This window comes from Cyprinus carpio, chromosome A3 (assembly GCF_018340385.1).
Source record: "Cyprinus carpio isolate SPL01 chromosome A3, ASM1834038v1, whole genome shotgun sequence".
NCBI classification, from domain to species: domain Eukaryota; kingdom Metazoa; phylum Chordata; class Actinopteri; order Cypriniformes; family Cyprinidae; genus Cyprinus; species Cyprinus carpio.
The window spans coordinates 20,042,221-20,065,275 of record NC_056574.1 but is presented as its reverse complement, the minus strand read 5'-3'; the positions used below and the strand labels follow the sequence as shown (position 1 = coordinate 20,065,275).

At 38.0% G+C, this 23,055-nt stretch overlaps 3 protein-coding genes across 10 annotated transcripts in view; all 3 read left to right on the top strand.

Moving 5' to 3' along the window:
- The window catches only part of LOC109049729 (pyridoxal-dependent decarboxylase domain-containing protein 1), a 14,218-nt gene extending 10,236 nt beyond the window's left edge, over positions 1-3,982 (top strand). For all 7 annotated transcript variants that reach the window (XM_042722341.1, XM_042722351.1, XM_042722370.1 and 4 more), the window contains 6 exons: positions 995-1,113; positions 1,198-1,319; positions 1,424-1,516; positions 1,927-2,023; positions 2,284-2,382; positions 2,524-3,982. In XM_042722341.1, coding sequence (XP_042578275.1) covers positions 995-1,113; positions 1,198-1,319; positions 1,424-1,516; positions 1,927-2,023; positions 2,284-2,382; positions 2,524-2,753 — 760 coding nt within the window. In that variant the 3' untranslated portion in view covers positions 2,754-3,982. The remainder of the gene's footprint in view (positions 1-994; positions 1,114-1,197; positions 1,320-1,423; positions 1,517-1,926; positions 2,024-2,283; positions 2,383-2,523) is intronic.
- Positions 3,983-4,353: 371 nt separating this feature from the next.
- Positions 4,354-11,139, top strand: LOC109045231 (eukaryotic peptide chain release factor GTP-binding subunit ERF3A-like). 2 transcript variants are annotated; one of them, XM_042722379.1, is made up of 14 exons: positions 4,359-4,801; positions 6,057-6,098; positions 6,648-6,902; positions 7,532-7,565; positions 7,661-7,738; positions 7,895-8,075; positions 8,337-8,491; positions 8,607-8,747; positions 9,186-9,279; positions 9,449-9,529; positions 9,619-9,792; positions 9,949-10,038; positions 10,203-10,371; positions 10,492-11,139. In XM_042722379.1, exons 1-14 carry the CDS (start codon positions 4,606-4,608, stop codon positions 10,542-10,544), a joined length of 1,743 nt encoding a protein of 580 aa, XP_042578313.1. In that variant the 5' UTR covers positions 4,359-4,605; the 3' UTR covers positions 10,545-11,139. The 2 variants fall into 2 exon arrangements, with proteins under 2 accessions (XP_042578320.1, XP_042578313.1); XM_042722386.1 differs by lacking the exon at positions 6,057-6,098 and having other exon boundaries at positions 4,354-4,801.
- A 2,711-nt stretch (positions 11,140-13,850) lies between these two features.
- Positions 13,851-22,057, top strand: LOC109049632 (nuclear distribution protein nudE homolog 1-B-like). Its single transcript, XM_042722314.1, has 9 exons — positions 13,851-14,053; positions 14,876-14,980; positions 15,980-16,133; positions 18,885-19,033; positions 19,132-19,268; positions 19,441-19,644; positions 19,993-20,078; positions 20,187-20,332; positions 20,449-22,057. Exons 2-9 carry the CDS (start codon positions 14,895-14,897, stop codon positions 20,495-20,497), a joined length of 1,011 nt encoding a protein of 336 aa, XP_042578248.1. The 5' UTR covers positions 13,851-14,053; positions 14,876-14,894; the 3' UTR covers positions 20,498-22,057.
- The last annotated feature ends 998 nt before the right edge of the window (positions 22,058-23,055 follow it).

The window sequence follows — 23,055 nt, the reverse complement described above, 5'->3', positions numbered from 1 at the left end:
ACAATCATGTACATACATGCTGCTCCCATATTATTATAGCCCAGTTTGTGCTGATTTACAGTGAGATTAGACTTTTAGCCATTTAGATATTTATAAGAAACTGAAAAAAGCACAAATGTCAGGGCATGACAAAACTTCTCCAGGCCCCAAAAATACCCTTAGACTCCAGAGGGTTAATACTATAGAAAAGCACTAAAAGTTTTTCAGTTAGTGCTTTCAGCTTGTTTATTTTCATATTAAAATATTTAAGGGAATAATCGACAATTATGATTTTTGACATAATCGTGCAGCCCTACCTAGAGTGCATTTGAGGTATACATTTAGTCAGTTTTGTGCTCTTTGGAAATCGAAAACGTGATCTATTCTGCCAGCTGAGCTAAAAAGATACAGTGACCATTTTTCTCAGCCTCAGCCTGATGCATACGGCACACAAAATTGGAAACACTTTGGGAGTTTTGAAGTCGTCATCGGATTGGTTGAATTATACAAGATTTCCGGGAGACGTGCGTGTCGCATTCTTTAACATTCCATCTGGAAACAATATGACATGATGCCAAACCCCCTAATGTTAGAAGAAAGCTGTCATGTTTAATTACAACTGTGATGACGAGCGCTTATCAGGATCAACTGAAAGCTGGATTCGCAAAAGCATGTGAAATATTTTAATGCTCAAGGCATAGAATCTTTAAAATACGTCCAAGAGTCTGTTATTGTGGGTACATTTCCACGCCCCTAAACATGACACGGCACAAACCAAAACGTGATTGGTTGTTTTATCTGTCAGTCATATGGCCTCTTGAGCGGTCCTTGCCATTCAAAGAGGCCAAGGTTCCCAGACCTTCTGCCATCAGTCTGAAGGTTTGGCTACGCGAGACTACAGTGTCCCTAATATCCTCTATTTCTCACTCAAAGAAGGTAACTTTGTTGCATTGTTGTAAGTTTTCACAGTGCTAAACAAGTTCTTTTTGTTTGTTCTTTTGTTTGTTTTTATCAGGTATGAGCCCAGAGCCACAGACCTGGATGAAGACAAGAGACAACACAGTGTGGAGAAGATCAACAGTGACTTGCTTAAGAAGCTGATGGAGCTGGACACTGACCTGTACTTTTCTGGTGGTAAATTCCTGATGATCTTATGATTGTAGAATTTCTTTAATTCACATGAACTCAGTGACCTCAAAACATCTGTCATGTGTGCAGGTCCTGAGTTTTGTGAGGAGAAAAATTGCATATTTATTGGAATGGCAACAGAAGACCTGGATGTGGCAGAGTTGGTGGAAACTATAGTATCTATTGGAAGAGAGATTGAGGAAAGTGGAAAGGTTTGCATTGATTGTTGTTTTGGACAGGTGTTTAATAATTAAAGTAGACAATGAAAATCAGATACATAATAAGATATAATGCATCTGTGTATGTTTGTGGCTAGTTGTTTGAGAACATGACGGAGGTAGTGAGAAGAGGCATCCAGGAAGCTGAGCTGCAGCTTCAGAAAGCAAATGAAGAGAAACTTATGGAAGAGGTGAGTGTAAAGGAACAGTGGGGACCAAATGTCTGAGACCACAAAATCTCATTTAAACCTGTGAAATAAAACAGAAACTTTATGACATAAAATGGATCAAATATTAGTTTTATAAGTTTTAGTTTTCCCTTGATTTTACGTCAAATAAGTAAATATGTGACATTGATCATGTGACTCATGTGGGACCTTGTTCTTTTTTTCCACTGAAGATACTGTTTAGATAATAGACAACATGGTCATCAGGTTTTATATAAGCAAAATACTAAATTACCAAATACTAAGACATTAATTAATTTATTTTCCAATTCAACAATGCTTAGTTATATAATTTTAGTAAATATAATAATTTTCTGATTAAATCATAATAAAAAAAAAAAAAAAATTATATTCACATGTAATTTACTTTTCAGGGAGTACTCCGACAGATCCCCCTGGTGGGCCCTGTGCTTAACTGGTTCTCCCCGGTTCAGGCCTCTGTCAAAGGAAGAACTTTCAACCTAGCTGAAGGTATAGATGTTTTAAAGGGCATAAAGTGTCATAAAGTGGCACATTCCACAACCTGTTGTTTTGGCAAATTGGCTTCAATATACAGGATGTTTTTTATAGTACAGTAACCTCTTATATGTCAAAAGATCAAGGTAATTTTGATATCTCAGTTCATAACCCCTTTAAAAAAGTTTGTAAAGCACAAAAATGTCAAAGTGTCAAATAAACTACAGTTTAATAGTAGTTTTCAGGTTTTCATAGCATCTGGTTTTCTTCCATAGGTTGTCTGGACAGCACCGAGCCTGTGTATTCTGTAAAAGCCCAGATGAATAAAGAAGCTTCCCTCGATTCCCCCAAGTCCATCACCAAACGGTTTCCAGGTAACGGTAACATCTTGATCTAAGATCAGTGTGGCCCTGATTACATCTAATTTCTTTGTGTCCGCAAAATAATTAAATCACATTTGGTCTTTCATTGATGTTTACAGAACTCTCAGGTTAATCATACCATGTGATCCACAGGTCAAAAACTCTTCCGGCGGCACGGAGCAGGCTCAGACTCTGTCAGTGATACCAGCTCTGTCAGCCAGCTCGAAGAATCGTTCAGGGAAACGGCACACGTGCAGGCCAATAATGCGGATGAGGCAGAGGTCCCTGAGGAGCGTCATGTACACATAGTGGAGGAAACGGCTTTGTCAGACCAGCGTGTACCAGAGGGACAAGAGACAGAGAGTGTAGACACCCTTAGATAAGACAACTCCTAAAGGGATGTCCAGAGGTTGGCTTTGTCTTATGAAGGAATATGCGTCCATGACCTTGATGCCTTGAGCAAACCACTCTTGAAATTAAGAAAAGAAGCAGCTTTAAATGCAAATAACAAAACACTGGAATTTCATGAAAATAATGTCTGAAAATGCATCCCTTTTTCTTAGTTATTGCATAATCAGTTGCACATTTTTTTTTAAGGTTTGGTTAATCATATAATATTGGGTCTCCTCACAGTTCTTTATGTGCACTGCACGTATATCCTTCCATAATGGGTGACATAGTCGTTACGTTTTGGTTTGTCTTTCTCATCTATAGGCCTGTCTGACAGGTTTTTCTGATCCATTTCCACACATTATTTACACAACAAAAGGGCTATTGTGGCCCTACCACCATGTATATTAATGTCAAAATGTCTTGTTTGCCAAAAGCTGGTCCTAATTTATGTACTCTCTATAAGCAGACGTATAAGAAGGAAGTTTAATGCAGCTGTTTCTAATCAAACAATAGCCTTATTGCACTTTGATGTACAGAATGTCACACTTTAATCAGAACAGCAGAATATTTATTTATTCTATAAATAATTCTCTTGGAGGACATTAGGCTATTTAGAATTAAGTGACGTTCGCTATATGTCTAAAATAAGTTTAAATCAAGATATCCATCCAGAACTTTTGGCTTTACCAATAGTTAAATGATCATTATACTGTTCTCACTGTGAAGTTTCAGAGATGTCTCTTTGAGTAATTGTTACATTTTTGGATGTGTATGAAGGCTTAATATAATGTACTGAAATGAAGATCCTTGTTTGTTGTTTACACCAATGTTAATTGTTTTAGCTCGCACACAAAAAAAGCTTTGCTACTGGGGCAATTATGTAGTTTCATTTAGCATATAGATATTGTGTGAATTATTAATGAGAAGTAAACTCACTACAACTAGAACACGTCCATCCATATTTTTGGGGCATAAAATGCTCTTTTCGTAACTGTGCTTCCTTACCGAATAACGTAATTGTAGATCTGCTCATCTTTTTCAAAATGACTCTGTCTTAACTGGTGCAATAAATCATTGGGATTTTTTCTTTGGGGGAGATAAGTGCTGACTTGAAATATTGTGTCTAAAGTAAGAATAGAGTGGTTTTTATAAGTACGGTTTTATTTTACAACGAACAGTTATGTAAATGACAATAAAGAAAATGGTACTAAAACAAAAATAATAGCTTGGAGTTTTTTTTTTTTTTACTCTGTCCTGAACTTCTAATGGTAACTTCTACATAACTGAAGAAGTTAGTTAAAAACGGCTGTTTTATCACACCATTAAAAGCCTATAAAATAACTTTTAAGTTAAGCTTCAAATACATTTTAAAAGCATATTTAAACACCTCAAATACATTTTCACACATTTAATAGTTTTATAGCTGCAGTGAACGGAAATAGGTTCTTTGGTAGTTTTTAAAGAGGTCAGCAAACGCTCGGGTTCATCCATAACGCGGAAATGTAGTTTATTATCGACACCGCTCAGGCGCCTTTCGCATTCTTTCAGAAGCAAACTACTACATTTCCCAGAATCCCATTCGCTGTTGCTCCGCGAGGTCAGGGGAGTCGTCAGCACACACGAGGACTCATTCCGAGCGCTTAGTCAAACCTCCCTTTTCTCTCTCCCTTCCACCGAGAGACACCGGCTGTTTGATTTCAACCAAACGGGGGGAAGGCCACAGTCCGCTAACAGAAAGTTTAACGACGCACGGGGTGACCTTAACAGCGGCTAAGGCCGGACACGAAAGTGATCAAGTCCGTGGCTTTAAAGCGCGCGCGTGTGTGGAACAGCTGTGTGGCGATGGAAGCGATAGACACTGCCCCTGATTCCTGGGATCAGGAGGACGATGGCGAGGCCCAGGTCGACGAGCAACTTTCCAAGGCTTTTACTACCAGCCTAAACGTGGACGCCAAGCCGTTTGTCCCCAACGTGCACGCCGCAGAATTCATCCCGACCTTCCGACAGAAGGACTCCGCTGAATCGGTGGAGTCAGCGGGTGAGTTCCCGGTTTTTTAACGACTGTTAGCCGCGTTAGCTGTTAGCCTCACACACGCTTGCTCGCATGAGCTTAGCATGGATGCTACATCAGAGTTACCGTCAGCGGCTCGAAGCGGAAACGGGGCCAACGTGTAACTTGCAAGTTAACAAGCTGAAAAACTTGCTTGACGTGAATAAGAAGTGTTCGTTTACGTGATAATAACACCGCAACAGTTGTTCGTGCTAGAAAGTGAATCTGTTTGGTGGAGACTTTGTGTATAGGTGCTTGTAAAACAATTTTAGACTTATAACAATATACACCTGGCTGGTGACGAAGAATTAAAAGTGTATTCGGTTAGTATTTTTATTTTAACTGGGCCCTTTGCTGAAGCTTTCGACTTGTTGTTACCTTTTTATTAACGCACGTGAACTTGCTCAAAAGGTTTGTTATCATTCCAGTATCGTCAATATTGATGACCACAGGTCTGGCGCTTCATAACCACTTTTCCCGTTGCTTGTCTGCTTTGTTTGAGGGGCCTCTTTTGGCTGATTGTTTAAAGGTGGGGTTTGGCCCCCATGTTGTCTTAGTGCCAACATGATGTACTATTATGTGTTGTGCTGGTACAGTGTAACAGTGAAAGTCAGTAGTTGCTCTGATCCGCTTAAATCAGGACACTAGCAAACTGGAAATATTCACCATCATCCAGTCTTAGATCAAAGGCTGATGCAGAAAAGTGTTTACCAGCAGAATTTGGATGATGTCAAGGCAGCTAAGTTTCTAAACTCTTACCTGAAGCCTTTGTGTTATATTTGAATACTATGTGTTTAAGGTGCACACTGGAGCTCTTCTGAGAAAGATCAGTGTAGCGTGTAATGGAGGTAAACACTGTGATGTGATTTGATCTGCTTAATAAACTTTTCCAAGCTTATTTGCAATTTAAAAAAAAAAAAACTCTAAAGAACGATAGTTTTTAACACAATAATGCATGATAAAAGTATAGGTTAAGTGGCAATTTCAATAGGTGAGCTTGTTACAAAACAAAAATGTCTTTTGGACAAAAACATGGGAGTTTGTTGGAAGACCTTTTAACTGTTTTTGTCCTGCCACAAGTGGAAGATATACCATTCACATACTATTATTACTTAGTGCAGCTTGTTGTCTGCAAATGTGTTGAATGTTGACATGCAATTTCCCTTTTAAGATGATTATTCTTAGCAACCGGACTGTCCTGTGTAATTACAGCTGTAAAAATAAGCATTTTATATTCCTACAGGTCCTGATACAGATGCCAGTGTGGAAGTATCAGAGCTTGAGGGTAAGTAAATGCTGAGACACACAACCACATTTTGCTTCACATCCCTGTAATAATGATACATACAGATGAGTCTGGCTAGTAACTTGTGCAATCTAACAAAAGTCCTATTCACACCAAGACAGATGTTTGGTGTGAATAATTCAATGTGATAAACATTTTAATTTGAATTAACATGTTAATGCTTCTGTTCAAGCAGAACATTTGTGTGCCATCAATGCAATTTTTCCATTGTGCTGTGAAGAAAACTGTTGTTCAACCAATGTGAACCATGCTGTTGGTCACAAGCCCAGCACTGGCACTGTAACATATAACCATGACTTGGTGGCGCTCACGGGCAGAGTATTTCTGTAGTCCTGTGTTTAGGTGTAGTTTGATAAACACCATAGTGTAGGGAAAAATCTGAATGGCTGTTTGAAAACACACAAATATTGTTTGACATTCTTCTCAGTGAGAAGCTGGTGTCAGAAATGGAAAATTGCGTAGCGCTTTGGTGTTTCTTAGTCTGATTGGATAAATGGTGTAAATTGCTAATGTTGGTTTTGACATCAGCTCCGCCCATGGAGAACGGTGATGCGGAGATGGGAGCAGATGACACCTGGGAGCAGAAGGGAAGTGAGCCAAGCCAGGCTGAAGCAGAGCCAGGAGGCAGCCCTGGAGGTGACGGGGGTCAGGCTGAAGAAGACTCCCCTCAAGAGGAAGGAATGGAGGAGGAAGAAGAAGTAGTGCCAACACCTAAAGTAGCCCCCACACAGCCAAATGCCCCCAAGAAGGAACATGTTAATGTGGTCTTCATTGGCCATGTCGGTTAGTGTTTGCATACTGCATTTACATGAGATATTTGATGCCAGCATCCAGTTTAAACTCCTCAAGGACTGTTTACTTTTGGGTTGATTCTCATGAAAAGATTTGTAATGTAAGGCCACATTTAGTTTTAGATTTAGATGGACTTTATAAACCTTTTCTAATTTTTTTGTTGTTGTTGTTTTTATAGTTTGACTTTTTCTATTATTCAGTTGTTTTTCGATTCATCAATAAATAGCTGTGGTAATTGGTTTTATGCTAAATTATTAACCAACAAACAAACATAGTTAATTGCACAGTAACTTGCCAAGATCTTCATGCTATTTCTTTTTCAGTTTTATTGTTTTAACTTCATCTTTTAGCTTCCATTTCCATTTAAGATAAGCAGTTCCAGTAACGTAACAGTTTCATTCATCTCATTTGCTGGAATGGTTTTTGCACTTGGCTCTAATTTACTTGGATTTGTTATATAACCACTTCATTATTAATCAGTTACCCTCAAGGCATCTCCGTTCATACATATCTCAAGAGCATCATGGGGAACACTTTTAAAATGTCTTTAGGAACAGAATTTGACCATCTTTATCTGTCCTGGCCTCACCCTGTCTCTTTCTTATCTCATTTTCCTACAGATGCTGGCAAGTCAACTATTGGAGGACAAATCATGTGAGTTGTTGATTTTGCCGCAGTGTTTTTAGCAGATATTGTTGGTTTTTCCGTCCCATGTTTCTGATAGCTTATATTCTGCCCCTCCTCCACAGGTATTTAACAGGAATGGTGGAGAAACGAACTCTGGAGAAGTATGAGAAAGAAGCCAAGGAGAAGAACAGGGAAACTTGGTAATTAGTTTAGTTAAAAATTTAATTTACCAGAACATCTGGTGGGCAGTCAAACAGATTCCCTCTAAACACAGTTGAAGCTTGTAACACCTCAGTATTTTATTTTATTTTTTTGACTAAGGTAGAGGATTTTTCATAGTTAATGTTTTTTCTCAGGTACCTCTCTTGGGCCCTTGACACAAACCAGGAGGAAAGAGACAAAGGAAAAACTGTGGAAGTCGGACGTGCGTACTTTGAGACCGAGAAAAAGCACTTTACCATTCTGGACGCACCAGGCCACAAAAGCTTTGTGCCCAACATGATTGGTGGAGCTTCACAGGCTGACTTGGCAGTGCTGGTGAGTCATAGCGTTGAATAGGCACTGAAAGGCAGCTGTGAGAAATATCCACTCATGCTACCTGCAATTCAGAAAGTCTTCTTGGAAAAACCCTCTCCATTGCTGAGCTGTGAGCAGGTTGAATGTGTTAATGACACAGTAGAGGGCGCTGTTTGAATGCCAATGTCAGTCTCAAAAGGCTTTGACTTTCACTCACACACCAGAAACTGCTGTCTGTTCATTCACTTCAGTCTCTGAATTCACTGTCATATTTCTGTCTGAGTAATCTCTGCAAGGAAAGGAGAGTTTGAAACGGGCTTTGAGAAAGGAGGCCAGACGCGGGAGCATGCCATGTTGGCCAAAACTGCTGGAGTGAAGCATTTGATTGTACTTGTAAACAAAATGGATGATCCAACAGTGAACTGGAGTTTGGAGAGGTCAGAAAATGGACATTTATATACAAAGGCTATTGTTCTTGTATTTTATCTTTTTTTTTTTTAAATACAAAAAATGGTATTTAGTGTGTTAATTTTGTACACTGTTTGCGCATAGGTATGAAGAATGTAAGGAGAAACTTGTTCCATTTTTGAAGAAAGTTGGGTTCAACCCCAGGAAAGATATTCATTTCATGCCATGTTCGGGACTTACTGGGGCCAATCTAAAGGAGCCAGCGGAGTACTGCCCTTGGTATACGTAAGTGTGCTGACTTGCTGTTATTTAATTTTTATTTGAGTGCTTTTTGACAATTATTGTGTAATATTTTAAATTTAGTATAAAATACATTAAATCAGTGGTTCTCAACTTTTTTGACTCCAAGGCCCTTTTTTTTTTCTCCAAGATGGTATTTGAAGGCCATTCCTTCTAAGGGGAAATATACCTGTGGTGCTTCTGTAATGAGCTCAAAATATGATGTCAGTTTATTATTGTACTTTCTCTTTTTTTTTTTTTTTTTACATTAATAATATTTAAATTTAGTTCTATAATCATGGGCTTAATGGGTTTTACTGCGCCCCCCTAGAAGTTAGCTTATACATCCTGGTTGTCCCGGGCCCCCTAGTTAAGAACCACTGCTTTGAATATCATAAAAGTGCATGAATAATGTGTCTCAATATTTTTGTGTATTATGAACAGAGGGTTACCATTCATTCCACATCTGGACAGTTTGCCAAATTTCAACAGATCAAGTGATGGACCAGTCAGGTTACCCATAGTAGACAAATATAAGGTATGCAAAGTGTAAAATAAATCATCTATTAGAAAATGGAATTTTTTCCCCCTTAATTTGAGTTATCTTGTACTGTATGAATGCATTGAAGTTCATCATATGTCATGCATGACTTTCCTTTATTTAGAGGTTTTATTTAAAAATTCTGATTTTTGGTGTGGTTTTGCAGGACATGGGCACTGTGGTATTGGGGAAATTGGAGTCGGGATCAATCAGCAAAGCTCAGCAACTTGTGATGATGCCCAACAGGGTAAGATTATTATAACATAACCCTTTAAAACATCAGGTTTTATGGCAAGAATTGGCTGACGTGTCTGTGCCTGTCTCAACTGTGTGCAGCACACTGTGGAGGTGCTGAGTTTGCTTTCTGACGATGTTGAAACCGATGATGCCTCCCCGGGAGAGAACTTGAAGTTGCGACTCAAGGGCATTGAAGAAGAGGAGATCTTGCCAGGCTTCATCCTCTGTAATGCTGAGAACCTTTGCCACACTGGGCGCACCTTTGATGCCCAGGTCAGTGGAAACTCCATAAACTCCTCTGTAATTAAAAGAATGATTCAACTTCAATACAAGTTCAGCTCTATCAGCAGTATATATGATTACTCAGTTTCCTTGTTTTTGTTTTGCAGTGCTACAATATTAATTGTGCTTTTGTCTCTGCCATTTCAGATAGTCATCATTGAACACAAGTCAATCATCTGCCCAGGTTACAACGCTGTTCTTCATATCCACACCTGCATTGAAGAAGTGCAAATTACGGTAATGGCTGCAAATTTTCAGCTTTTACATTTAGTATTTGGGCAGAAGTTCTCTTGTGTAAATCTGTGACCATAAGCCCTGCAGACTTTAGCTCAGGTGAGTGCCCTCATTTACATCTAGTTCTGTATCAAAGTTGTTTAAATGTGCCTTTGGCTCCTTTACAGGCCTTAATCTGTCTGGTAGACAAAAAGACGGGAGACAAGAGCAAAACACGACCGCGCTTCGTCAAACAGGACCAGGTGTGCATTGCTCGTCTGAGAACAGCTGGGACCATCTGCCTTGAGACCTTCAAAGATTTCCCTCAAATGGGACGTTTCACCTTACGAGATGAAGGTGAGTGGACATTATTGCCACATGCGAGTCTATAACTTCTCTTCAACTTGGATTTGTTGTTTTATATCTGTTTTGTGAATTTCTTTTGAGTTCTGAATATGTACTTTCTTTGTCTTGTAGGGAAAACCATTGCCATTGGAAAAGTGTTGAAACTTGTTGCCGAGAAGGACTGAAAAGAATGATTGGTGGTTCTGAAACGACTGACCGAGGCGGAGGTAGATGCTGCTTCAGCCACAGCACACTTCATAGCCCTCCTGTCCTTTCTCCTCTCCGCCTCCCGAAGACCAGCTTAAAAAACTTATCTTAAAGAAATCTGTTTTTAAGCAAATGAAAATGAAATCAAGTCCACATGTGTCAGCTTTCTCATATTGAGAGCTCAGCGATGCCATTGTTTTAGGTTCTTCCCCATGACCTGTTCTTCATCAATCGCAGACGTTGAATGGCAAGAGATCTAGCTCTCTTCCAAGCCTTTTTTTTTTTATTTTTATAATTTTTCTTTTTGCTTCCATCAGAGAAATATAATGGCAGCAGTTACAGTAAACATATGTGGACCAAGATTTGCTTGTTAACAAAGTGATTTATGAGCAGTAAGTTTGAATGATTAACCAATTGAAACCAAAATGTTATATATCTTGGTTGTACATGTCTCCCATTGCTTATTCCCATTTTGGTTTCTGTTCACACAACGTTCTTGCAAAGTGCATGAGCGTGTTCACGTTATTAAAGCATCTTCTATGACAATAAAATATAAAATTGGGAAAAATTGAATTGTTGATTTTTTTTTTTCTTTCCCATTTATAAAATGTTTAGTGCTATATGTTTCTTAAAAAAATGATTTTTTTTTTTTTGTTGTTTATGTATTTGACCTACATGTCTACCCTGTTAATTATAAGAAAAATTAGGTAGCCCTTTTTAAAAAGGTTGCTATATTTCCCCGTCAAACAACTTGGACTCTTTTTTGGACTCTGTTTCTATATATAATTTATCCATGTTTAGTCAAAGGCAGAAATCCTAAGTACTTTTCTAAGTACTATGCATTTCTAATTCCTATATTACTCAATACCTTGCATATGCAAACTGCAGTGATTATTTTCAGTTTCTATATCCTGTTTGTCCTGTAAAACATGGGCTTGTTATGAACTATGTTTAGGCCTTTGCTTAAACTGGTTGCAATGTGATTTTTGTGTTTGTGTGTGCAATTACTCTGAAACACAAATAGGGCAGTGCGGTCCAGCTCCAGATGTTCACACTGACCCACCCACAGGGAGTGGCTTTCACTCCACTGTATTTTGTGGATAGGTACAGTAACTGGCAGGCAGAAGTGAAACAAGAGCTTCTGTATAACCATTGATGGGCACTGAGCTTTCTGAGTAAGTATGCTTCATTTTTTGATTAATGCAGTTAAGTGATGAATTATTTTTCTATGTTTTCAGTGCTCTAAGGCCGAGTTCATATCACTGGTCTTACATTTCTGTAGATCAGGATGCATTCCAGTATATCTGCTGTGCGGATGCAGACTGATGAAGCTGGTTCATGTCCTGGAAAGACTTTCCACAAAGGAGTGAAATGTGGTAGAAGTCACTTTAAAAAGCCAGCCCTGGCTATCTTCATTGGGGGTCTTCTCTTTGGCACAGGCACCGCGCTATCCTTGCTGTACTTCACCCAGATGGGCAATGTGCCCTATTTAGTAGGACCTATATTCTTGTCTGTGGGGCTGATGTTTCTGGTCACCGGACTTGTCTGGGTGCCCATCATTAAGCAGAAGATGGTCCATACAGCCATGACCCAAATGAGCCATGGCAGACCTCTGCTATCTGAGCAAGGAATTCATACACAGTCCTCTGTTACCATTTCATAGAGACTCTGAGCTTGGGCTATTATTGAGATTGTTTTAATTATATAATGCTTATTTTATCCTGTGAAATTAGAAATGTTATATTTTTGTGTAGAGTCTATAGATGTGTCTCCTGTTGTAAGTGCTTATTTTTACAGTTTTGCTCCTGGAAAATCCCTACAACTGGATTAAAATGGCTTTAAATATTGACCACTGATGTCATCAGAGGTCAAAATGAATTCAGACCAAACCGAATAGCAGGGATACACAGAATACTAAAAAAGCACAAATATGTAGGTCGACTCTGGGGAAAAACCCTCAGATTGAAAATATGAAGCACTGTGTTTGTCTACCATTAAATCATATTATTTATTATGATTTAATGAATTCCGTTGTTGAACAATTATTGTTAAAATAATATTTTTACTATGCACTGATGATTATGTTCATAGTGACTATTTGCACCCTAATGTAGCCTTGTAGGCCTATATTTCCTTAGAAAAGGTAATCTTTATGTTCTACCTTAAATTAGGTAATAGTAGTAGCCTAATAAGCACGCCTGATTCATCAACGAATCGGTTTTTGGGTCTCCTCATTTAATCTAGTTAGCTGGTGCACAAAACGATGACGCAATAGACTGATTCGGTCAACAAGCGACTCACTGAACCGAGAGCAACCGAGGATTTGAGTTATTCTAAAAAGATATTCCGAATAGCAGCAATTTTATGAATAAAACGTATTAAAAATGCATACGACATGATTGTATGACAGTTTTGTCAACACACATGCGGAAATTTGTTTTAAAGGTTATTAAAGGATAATGTTGTAATGATAACACAGACATAAAAACACACATGGAGGACCAAACCTGCATAAAATAAATCAATTAATAAGCTAAATACATAAATGAATGTAATAATAGGGAAATAAATGAATAAATTACTTGATAAAACAAATACAATTATTTTAAAATTAAATTGAGTCCTGATTTTTTTTTCCCTTAATTATTTTCTGTATTTATTTGTTAACTTTAATTTTATTCTTGTTAACTTATTCATTTGTTCATTCTGCAGGTTTGGTCCAAACACAATTTTTTCTAGCTGAGAGATGTAAGTATGTATGTACTGTACATGTGGAAGAATTGACAATAAAGCAGACTTGACTAAATGAGTATTGTCAGTATTGTTATTGTATAAATTAATATTGTTCAATGTAGTGCAATTATTTATTTTCTAAATGACTGTTTTTAAGAGCTGAATCATGACTGTTTGTTAAATAAGCGGAATTGCAGTAATCCTTATTTTATAAAAATAATGAATGTTTTTGGGAGATTTATAAATGTGGTATGTAATGTTTTTGAATGTAATATGTAATGTATTAGAGCGCATAATAACCCAATAACCTCTGCCATGTTATGGGAGGAACTTACTGAGTCGAAACGAACCGATCGAAAAACAAACAAACGCTGCAAAGAAACATTTAATGCTACAGTGAATAATTATTTCTTTGTAAGTGTCGATCAGTATTTTGAGCGCCTTCTAGTGTCCGAGGTAGATAAGGGAGGATCGCTTGAAACAAACGTATCCAAACAACCAACCGATGGCTTGCACAATAATGGCGTCATTACAAATCGGCCAATCAGAAGCCGGCATGAAACAAACCACGAGCTGAGAGTTTTCACACAACAGTCGGAAGAGTACCATTGTCGGGAGTGTGACGTGCTAGAAAATAGTTTGCATAGTGTAGTTATTTCTTCTCAGAATCGTAATCATACTATTTAGCTCAACATATCTCTCACAGGAAGTAGTTAGACATCTGGAAGAAAGCAGCTTTGAGCGTTACCCGGAGGTAAGTTGCTAGCTAGCGTGATCAGCTCGGTTGAGTTCTTAGATGTGTTAGTTCTTTAAAACGCTGCGCAACATGTTGCTAAGTATATCGTTATTTTAATAAACAAAAGTTTCAGCCAAAAGACGCGCTCAACGTGTTTTTCATTCTTTATTAGAGTAATTTTCGGTGGGAGACTGAATTCGCCGACTGTCACAAAAACTTTAAGTGGCCGGTTTGTTGTTAGCCAGCTAGCAAATTTAAAACTGAAGTCTTCTCATATGATGGCGATAGAAAGCTGATGTGCTCTAAAAATGTTTACTGTTATCCGAAACGTAACTGCATACCACTTTGTTGCAGATTTTAGATGGGGACTTAATTTTCTGCTGTTAGTTTAGCTTAGGTTATAAATCCTTAAGAAGTCTTCAGATAGTCACAGTCCTTTAATACTGACACATTGTTACTGTTCAAAATTGTAGCGTAATAGTGAGTCGTGGGCCTGTGGGAAAAATATCTTTAGGTTTTCAAAATCATCACAAGACACGCCCTTCATCTTCTGTTTTTTCCTCACTCTTCCAAAAAACCTCTGCACCCTTTCAAAAAGAAACAATTTCAGTAACAAAATAGTCTAACTTAGCAAGTTTAACAGATTTTTTTCATCATTATTGTATTTTTTAGAATGCCTTTGGATGACCACATCAAACATAGACCACAAACAATTTGATGTGTTACGCCAAACAATGTTTTTTTTTTATAATATAATATAATTTATATATTTTATTGATCAATTAATTTATTATTATTATTAGACATTTTTTAATATATTGATGGCCATTATTTTGCCAGTAAACCTGACTGCACAGCAATGAGTGACCCCGAGCCAGCTACATTTGCATCTGTTGAACAAGAGCGGGACTACTGGAAGGAACAGGCGGCCAAATACCAGCAAAGGTACTTCAGTGTTGTTTTTCATTCAAAATAACATTTGATCTACATTGGACATAAAGGAACTTAAGGAAAAGTAAGGCAGGTTTGTTGCTAAACACTTCAGATAGAACGAAGGATAAGATCTTCCTGTACAACCCACATTCAGTCATCTTAAGCCCCCTTTCCCCCGCAGGAGCTAGGGACTTTGGGTGTGTTTTCACCTCAGGAAAAAATTGCCCCTCAGAAAGTCCCTGCTCGCGAGGTAGTACTTTTTCAAACTTTCTGGGTGGGACTTGAGCGCTGAACATGCTGATTGGTTGAGTTCACACAGCATTGTATTTTTAAGCACCATTCGCAAATTTTTTTTATTTATAAATAGTACTGTTATTGTGTCATGAAATGTAGTTTTAAAAATATTTCAGGTGAGAATGTAGTTGTTTAAAACTCAAATCTGCGATTTATTTATAAAAACAGCACCATTTTGAAAAATGTGCTTCGCTGATTTCTCAGACGGGAGCTCCATGCGATCAGCGGGTGCTCAGTGCTCATGTATCCCACTGAGAGCAGCCTCACCTCGGCTATTCCTTCTGACATTTGCCGCTGACTCTGATGTCTCTGTAGTGGATAAACATAAGATATAATTCGTTTTAGGTAATCTTTGATCTTTATTCTATAAATCTGTTAATATGTCAAAATGAAAATGAAAACAGGCAACGTTTGATATAATATTTTGTTTCATTGTAATGTAGGCTATGTACGTTTGTACGGCTATTATAATGTTTAAATGAAAACGAAAGGGGGCAGTGGTGTTTGGTGAGCTGACTGATGTTATCAAGAACGCTGTGTACTTGGTATTGAAGCGCGCGCAGACCTACGTCACCAGACTATTTGCCTATTCTTCCCGGTACTTTAGACAGCGATGGAAACAGCAACAGGTCTGGGTGGGGGTGGGGGGTTCCTGGGACATATTGTTCCAGGTAATTTCAGTGGAAAAGTGGCTTTATTGAATCTCTGCTTGTTCAGGGCTGAGGAGGCGCAGGAGGAGCTGCAGGAGTTTCAGCAGATGAGTCGAGACTATGAGGCGGAGCTGGAGACAGAGCTGAAGCAGTGTGACGCCCGTTATCGTGAGCTTCTTACGGCCAACAACAGACTCCGCATGGAATTAGAAAACTACAAGGTACTGTGGTGCATCATAGACACATGGTAAATAAACGTATCTTTTTGAAGATTTATAGTAGTGTTAGATTTAGCTTTTTTTCCTGAGCAGTCATTTGGGTGGCTTGCCAATGGACTAGATTTTTCCAACACATAAAGTAAGCTTGACCAAAGTTCTTGTGGGAAGAAGAATTTATCAAAGGTTGTATTGTAGCAGTTCGTCAGCAGTGATGAGAGCATGTCATCCTTCGGACAATCTTAACCCAAGGTGCTGTCTTTGAGACCAGACCTTTATACATAGTAACAAATACAGTAACAACCCATTGAGAGCCCATGATACATTGATCTAATGCTGACCTAAGGTGCTAATTGACCCTTTCCAGGAGTTTGATTGACAGATGATCTGATCAATCATAATGCCAAATCTGCCATTTTGTCTGACAAACCAGACAGGAGAGTAGATTAACGTTGGTGGTCTTGAACTTGAAAAATGGTGTGTATTGACATCTTTTCGCAGTTGAAACGAGATACCTTCTTATGATCATTCATGTTTATTTTGTTCTTTAACTAGTAAAGAGAGAGATGATCGGTTCAAGTGCCGTTTGAACTGAGGCACTACAGTGATCTGTCACGACACATTAAAGAGCCACAAAACGGTATTTGTTTGAATCCCTTAAAAAAGTGACAATTTGAAAGCCAAGACTTTTTCATACCTAAAGTAACCTGTTCTGTCTTGTCTGTCAGCATGTTGTCAGTTTCCTCATTGCTCTGCAATGTATTTTTCACTGCGTGAGAACGTGTGGCATGAGAGTGTCATGGCTTGTCGGACATAGCAACCGTAACTAAGGGGGCGGGTCTTTGCGAAGGGTCATTATATATGACCCGTTTGGGTCACACTTTTACAGTTGACTACAGTTGATTGCAAACACATTACAATCAGCGGCACAGTCACAATGTAAACTGAGGTATACATAATCTTTCTTCTTTTCAAAATATTATGGAAAAAAAAAATAGCATGTATGTTATTTTTCTAATACATCTGTTTGATCTGTTACCTCAAACCATATGTGAACAAAATAATAATAGGCTGTAATCTGAATAACTGTACTGTGAATAGCTGTGTCACTGATGTCTCATAAAGCACATTAATGGGGTTTTATCTATAATATTTGAATACGAATTTAATCTATAACTAACGTTCATTTGTAAGCATATAACCACAGAGAAAAGCCATTTGAATCTTCATTGGCTGAGTGTTTACATCCAGAATGTCTGTGTCTGGTTTTTCAGTCCTTACTGAGGACACAATCACACATTCACAGACAAACAACAGAGATCCAATTCAGGATGAGTAGAGCAGCTGATGCTTATTTCTGCATCAGTGTCTGGAGGGCATGGAGGCTCACTCATGGTTTTACTTGCCGTTTGTTGAACAAACATGGATATAAAACAATATTGCGGTATTTATTTGAAAAGAGACCCAAGTCAAGTTACATTTAAATGCTTAATCTCATAGCATTAGGCATTTCAGTTGACTATGGATGGCTCAGTACCACAATTTTGCCATGTTAGCCATAGCGTATCCAATACCGAAATGAGCAAAATCATAATGTTGTACCGTTTGAAATATAATATATACTGGTATTTTTCCAGTACTGGTATACCATGCAACCCTAATTACATCACATGCCAGCTGATTAATCACAATTAATTGTATCATTATTTGCTGAGAAAGCCCCCAAATGTTGATAATTCAAAGATATTACCTTATTGTGGCAGATAAATGCATTAAAAAGTGGCTTCATTTATATACACGACAGTTTGTGTTCGGGTAAAGCGGCAACCTTCCGCTCTCTCTCATGAAACCAACACGGGAGTGACTAAAACTGCAATTCATCGACTGGCCGCTAGATGCTTGCTCCAAAAGGGAGTCGGTCCCATAGAATCCTTAATTAAAAAGCCCAACTTTACAGCAGGAAAAAATGTTTACAGCCTGGTTCAGAAAATTATTTTGGTCTATATAGCTAATTCTGCCCTTCATGACAACTGTGAGGAGGGGAATTTTTTTTTTTATAACTCATCCGTTTAAATTATATTAAGCCTTAAAGTTCTGCAAAATTAGGGGCATGGCCACTTGAGTGACAGGTGGATTGCCGCTGCTGTCACCATCGTCGCTCTAGGTGGGCGTGGCTTCAGCAACCAGGTCCTGCTTCTTTGCCCATTTTCGATGATCCAGGAGTGATGCGCTGCCAAGATGGCGACGGCCGGCTCCGCCCACTTTAGACTTCAAAAACGCTCTTCAGAAACCTAAGGGTGACATCACGGACACTATGTCCATGTTTTCATACAGTCTATGGTTCAGGTAGATTTATTAATAGAAATTAATTATTTTATTTAGCATGGACTATTTATAATAGCAAGGACATTTTTAATTTTACAAAAGATTTCCATTTCAAATAAATGCTTTTCTTGTGAACGTTTATTCATGAAAGAATCCTGAAAAACAGTATCACGGATTCCACAAAAATATTAAGCAGCAAAAACTGTTTTCAGTTTAAGAAATGTCTTTCAAATTTTTAAAAAAATATTACCAACTTTTGAGTGGTGGTTTATTTTGTTTGATATTTGTTTTCTCTTATTCCTATAATTGTACATAAGCTTATCACTGGTCTACAGTCTCTCTAAGTGTAGTTTCTCATAACCATTTTTCTTTATCTCATCAAATGTCTGTTTTACCTCCTTTTGTGTTGTCTTTTGTCTTGTTTACTAACAGGAGAAGTATGAAACGCAGCACTCTGATGCATTCAGGCAGATCTCGACTCTAGAAGGAGACCTGGCAGAGACCACAGCCATCAAAGACCAACTGCACAAGTATATCCGGGAGTTAGAGCAAGCTAACGATGACCTGGAAAGAGCTAAGAGGTGTGTTTAGTGCCTTTGCCAGAAATATATGTCATACATTCTAGATATTTATGAGTTAAACAATTTATTGCTAATACCTGTCTATCCTGTCCTTATAGGGCGACTATAATGTCACTTGAGGACTTTGAGCAGAGAATGAATCATGTTATAGAGAGAAATGCCTTCCTTGAGAGTGAGCTTGATGAAAAAGAGAATCTTCTAGAATCAGTACAGAGATTAAAAGATGAAGCCAGAGGTAAACTCAGTGGAAACCTGTTTGTATATACACTATTCACTCTTATCCAACTGACGAACTTCTATTTTCTTTGATAATTAGTGGTATAATCACCTGATTAGCCGGTCTTAGATGTTTTAACAGATTCAGTGTTTGTGTGCTGATTGTGTTCTCGTCTTTCTCCTCGGTGCAGATTTAAGACATGAACTTAATGTTCAGCAGAAACAGGAGCGCAAGTCATCAATCAGCCTTTCTAAAGATGTAGAGAAGCCAGAGGCCACACCCACAAGACCCTCCTCTGTTGTTACCTCCGCTCTCCCATCTCTCCATGCCACACCCTCCAGACCTCCAGGCTCAGGGAGTGCATTTAACACCCCCTCAGCTTCCTACAGCAGAAGTGAGCACAAACACAGCCACTTAATTCTGTAAGGGCCACCTAACTGGCCCAAGGATAGTATCCAGTGGTGTGACTAAAGGTTTCCTACACATTTCTTTTCAATGCTGTGCATAACACCTAAGTTACTGCAGTTTAATGATACAAAATCAATTGCTTTTATGCTGAACACTGTATTTTGCATACAAGAATTTTGAGTTAACTGAGTGAAGGGAAGGATTGGTGAAGGAAAGATTGGGGAGAAAGAACTAATTTGATAGATGGATAGGAGCAAAAGAAAATTTCTTACATTTCCAAACATTAGAGTTTAAGTGTTGAATTATTCACTTAATGTTTTTCTGTCACGTCCAGTCGAAGGCCTGACTGGAACTCCTCTCACCACATCTGCACGTATATCTGCCCTCAACATCGTTGGAGAACTGCTGAGGAAAGTTGGGGTGAGTTCAGCTTAAACTGTGGATATTACCAAATAATACACACTCTTTCAACTGAAGGGGTCTGTGGTTTTGATAATCATGTTTTTTGTTCCTTTGTTCCCTTTTCAGAACCTTGAATCAAAGCTGGCATCATGCAGAGAGTTACACATCCATGAGAAAACACCCAGCCGTGCAGCGATTGGCCAGGGTACACCGAGCGTTTCACGGGAAACCCCTGAAATCCCATCCAGCACAAATGGCTTGTATGATAAGGGGTTAGTCTCACTATTAATTTCAGCAAATTTCTGTAATTTACCAAAATTATGTAGATTGTACCACCTCTGACTTGTCCATAATTATTCTTCTCCAAATTTTCTGTTGTGTATTGCAGGATGGTGAAACGGTTGGACTTTGGAACAGGACCCAAGATAATGCTCTGAATAAAGTGCTATTCGCTACCATAGCATGTCTTTCGCTCTCACATCATTGGGAATGCAAGTGTTCCTAATACATTAATATGGAAATGCTTTATTTTCAGGAGCTGATTCATATCTTATGCCCCAAGTCTTCCACTATCTGAGAAGGTTCTGCTTTTACATTCATATCAACCCTGTTATCGTGTCTATGCTAACTGTTCACCAGCTCTCTCTGGTCTGTGAACTGAAACTATTTCCTGTTTTACTGTTTTGTTGGAGATTTGCACTGTGTTTTGCAGATTTACTTGCTCTTGAATTCACACTGTATGTTTTTTTTTTATTTTTGTTTGTGTTGTTTTTAGGTATCTGGTGATTTATAGCAGTTTTGAAATGTATAATCTGCACTGTAATTGTTATTTGCTCTTTTTAGGGCCATAAATTGGGGGAGACTGTTGCAGGTGACTGAAAGTGGGTCAGTAGATTTACCCCTGCAGTCCCATTATATTTGGCACTAAACTACTGATCAGTGTCCAGTGAAATGTCCACGGCACATACTTATTATTTTTCACAGGACTGGAGCAATGTTGATAGCAGGTTCATTTTTAATTCAGAAATAGCTGATTTATTTTTTATTTTCATTTTTTTTTAAACTAGCATTTTAATATATATGAGTTTGTTACTTACTGAATAGTATCTAGATTTAAAAATTATGTTACAAGGAGGTTGGTGAGATGTTGTCAGCTGAAGCTGTTGTGTTCATATCATTGGCTCGTAGGGGCTGACGTAAAAACCAACAGTAGCCGAAATGTTTATTTCTAGTAATAGCTAATGAACTCCTCATTTGAACAGTCAGTGCCATCTTTGTTTTCAAAGATTACAGCACTACAGTACTGGAGAGTAGTTGCTGTCATATCATGCACTGAACATGAATTTAATGTGCCTTAATATAAGCTTTGCCTCAAAGTTGACTTGGATATTGGGTTACTTACTAGCCCAAAGAGAGTTGCAGCTTCTCTCGCTTTTCTTCCCAATGTATTAATTCTCTGATATGTCAGGGATTCCATGAAGAGGAGAAACTGAATTCTGCATTGAATTGCTTGGTTTTCACATTTCTCTTCGAGTTGTAGATTTAAGTAACAAGCAATATGAATACTTCAGTGAAGGGTACAGATATTTTTATGTTAAAAATAGAAATGTAAGGAAGAATTGATGCATTTTATTATCCATTTTTGCCTAGAGGTACAAATGAAAAATGATAGAAAATTAGAAATACAGAAATTATAGAATGATGGTTGATAGAAAGATTTAGTACACTTGATCACACCATCTCAGGGCCTCTTGTAAGCAATAACCTCACTAAAGATGTAATAACAGTTCAATTTCTGTCACGTATTTGTCAATGTATGCACAAGACATGCACAATTGCCAATTATTGTCAACATGGGTTTTCTTTGCTATTAATGAACCTAAACATCTGCAATGTCCATGCATTTCTCAGCAAAGGCAATGCTTAGTTTATCCTGTCTGTAAAACCATTTTATTGTTGGTTAATCCATAACCTTCAAAATAAATGTCTTGTTAACAGGACTGCTTATGTTACTTTTTTTTTTTTTTCTCCAGAAATTGTATTGTTAGAGGAATGATACAACTCTTGGTTATGGTTAAGAACACTACTTGACAAACATAAATTACACAATTTTTTTCAAAGCATCTCTTTAAATGATATGTTTGCAGATTTTCATCCAGCTTTGCATTGTTACAGTGTCAGTAGTATATATAGGCTAAATGAATGATGTGTACTCTTTCTCCATGTTACCTACCTGCACTCAGCTATCCCAGTTAATCTGTCAGCAGGAATGTGGATGTTAGATCTGTGGTTGTAGTTGTCATTTTGCATCATCTGGTAGACTTTAAACAGTTCCAGGGATTGTGTTAAAACTACAGATCAAACTTTAATTTTTTGTGTGATCCTGTCAATGGACAGTGGATTAAAAAATGCTTTGTGTGGTTTAAGCTTTTGGCAAAAAGGAACTCCACACTTCTGTTTTCTCTAGTCATGTACCACCAAATTCTATTTTTTAATATAATCCGATTGGGTTTGTCTGAATAAGAAAGTCATATACACCTAGGATGCCTTGAGCGTGAATAAATCATGGGGTAATTTTCATTTTTGGGTGAACTATCCCATTAATGCTTAAAAAAATTACCATGGCACGGTGTGGTAACTTTTTATCGCTTTGTAGTACTTGGATATATACTGAGACATAAGAGTTGATAAAACATCGTATTGCTATGGTACATGATGTCCAAAAACCATGGAGTTATCATGGTACAATTTTTTTTGCTTGTAAAACCCCATTAGAATTAGTCAGCTGTTTGAACCAGTGAAGAACAGACCTAAGTACCAAACCTCATTTTAGAAGATAGTCAAGATAAAATAAGAATAAATAAAAAAAAAAACAGATTTGGGAATGATTTCTTTAGTTGTCATCTTTGGTGCCGGTAATTGGTTCGATTTGAGGGTCCTCAGGTTAATGAACAGGAGTAACAGAAGGCCCCTCATCTTCTGGGGCCTCAGATGT

What these genes read in the sequence shown, in the direction of transcription:
- LOC109045231 (XM_042722379.1), top strand. Translation starts at nt 4,606, where the DNA reads ATGGAAGCGATAGACACTGCCCCTGATTCCTGGGATCAGGAGGACGAT. An exon ending in GGAAGTATCAGAGCTTGAGG is followed by an intron (nt 6,099 to 6,647) that starts GTAAGTAAATGC and finishes TTTTGACATCAG; the next exon opens with CTCCGCCCATGGAGAACGGT. An exon ending in CCATAGTAGACAAATATAAG is followed by an intron (nt 9,280 to 9,448) that starts GTATGCAAAGTG and finishes GTGGTTTTGCAG; the next exon opens with GACATGGGCACTGTGGTATT.
- LOC109049632 (XM_042722314.1), top strand. Translation starts at nt 14,895, where the DNA reads ATGAGTGACCCCGAGCCAGCTACATTTGCATCTGTTGAACAAGAGCGG. An exon ending in TGGAATTAGAAAACTACAAG is followed by an intron (nt 16,134 to 18,884) that starts GTACTGTGGTGC and finishes GTTTACTAACAG; the next exon opens with GAGAAGTATGAAACGCAGCA. An exon ending in GACCTGGAAAGAGCTAAGAG is followed by an intron (nt 19,034 to 19,131) that starts GTGTGTTTAGTG and finishes CTGTCCTTATAG; the next exon opens with GGCGACTATAATGTCACTTG.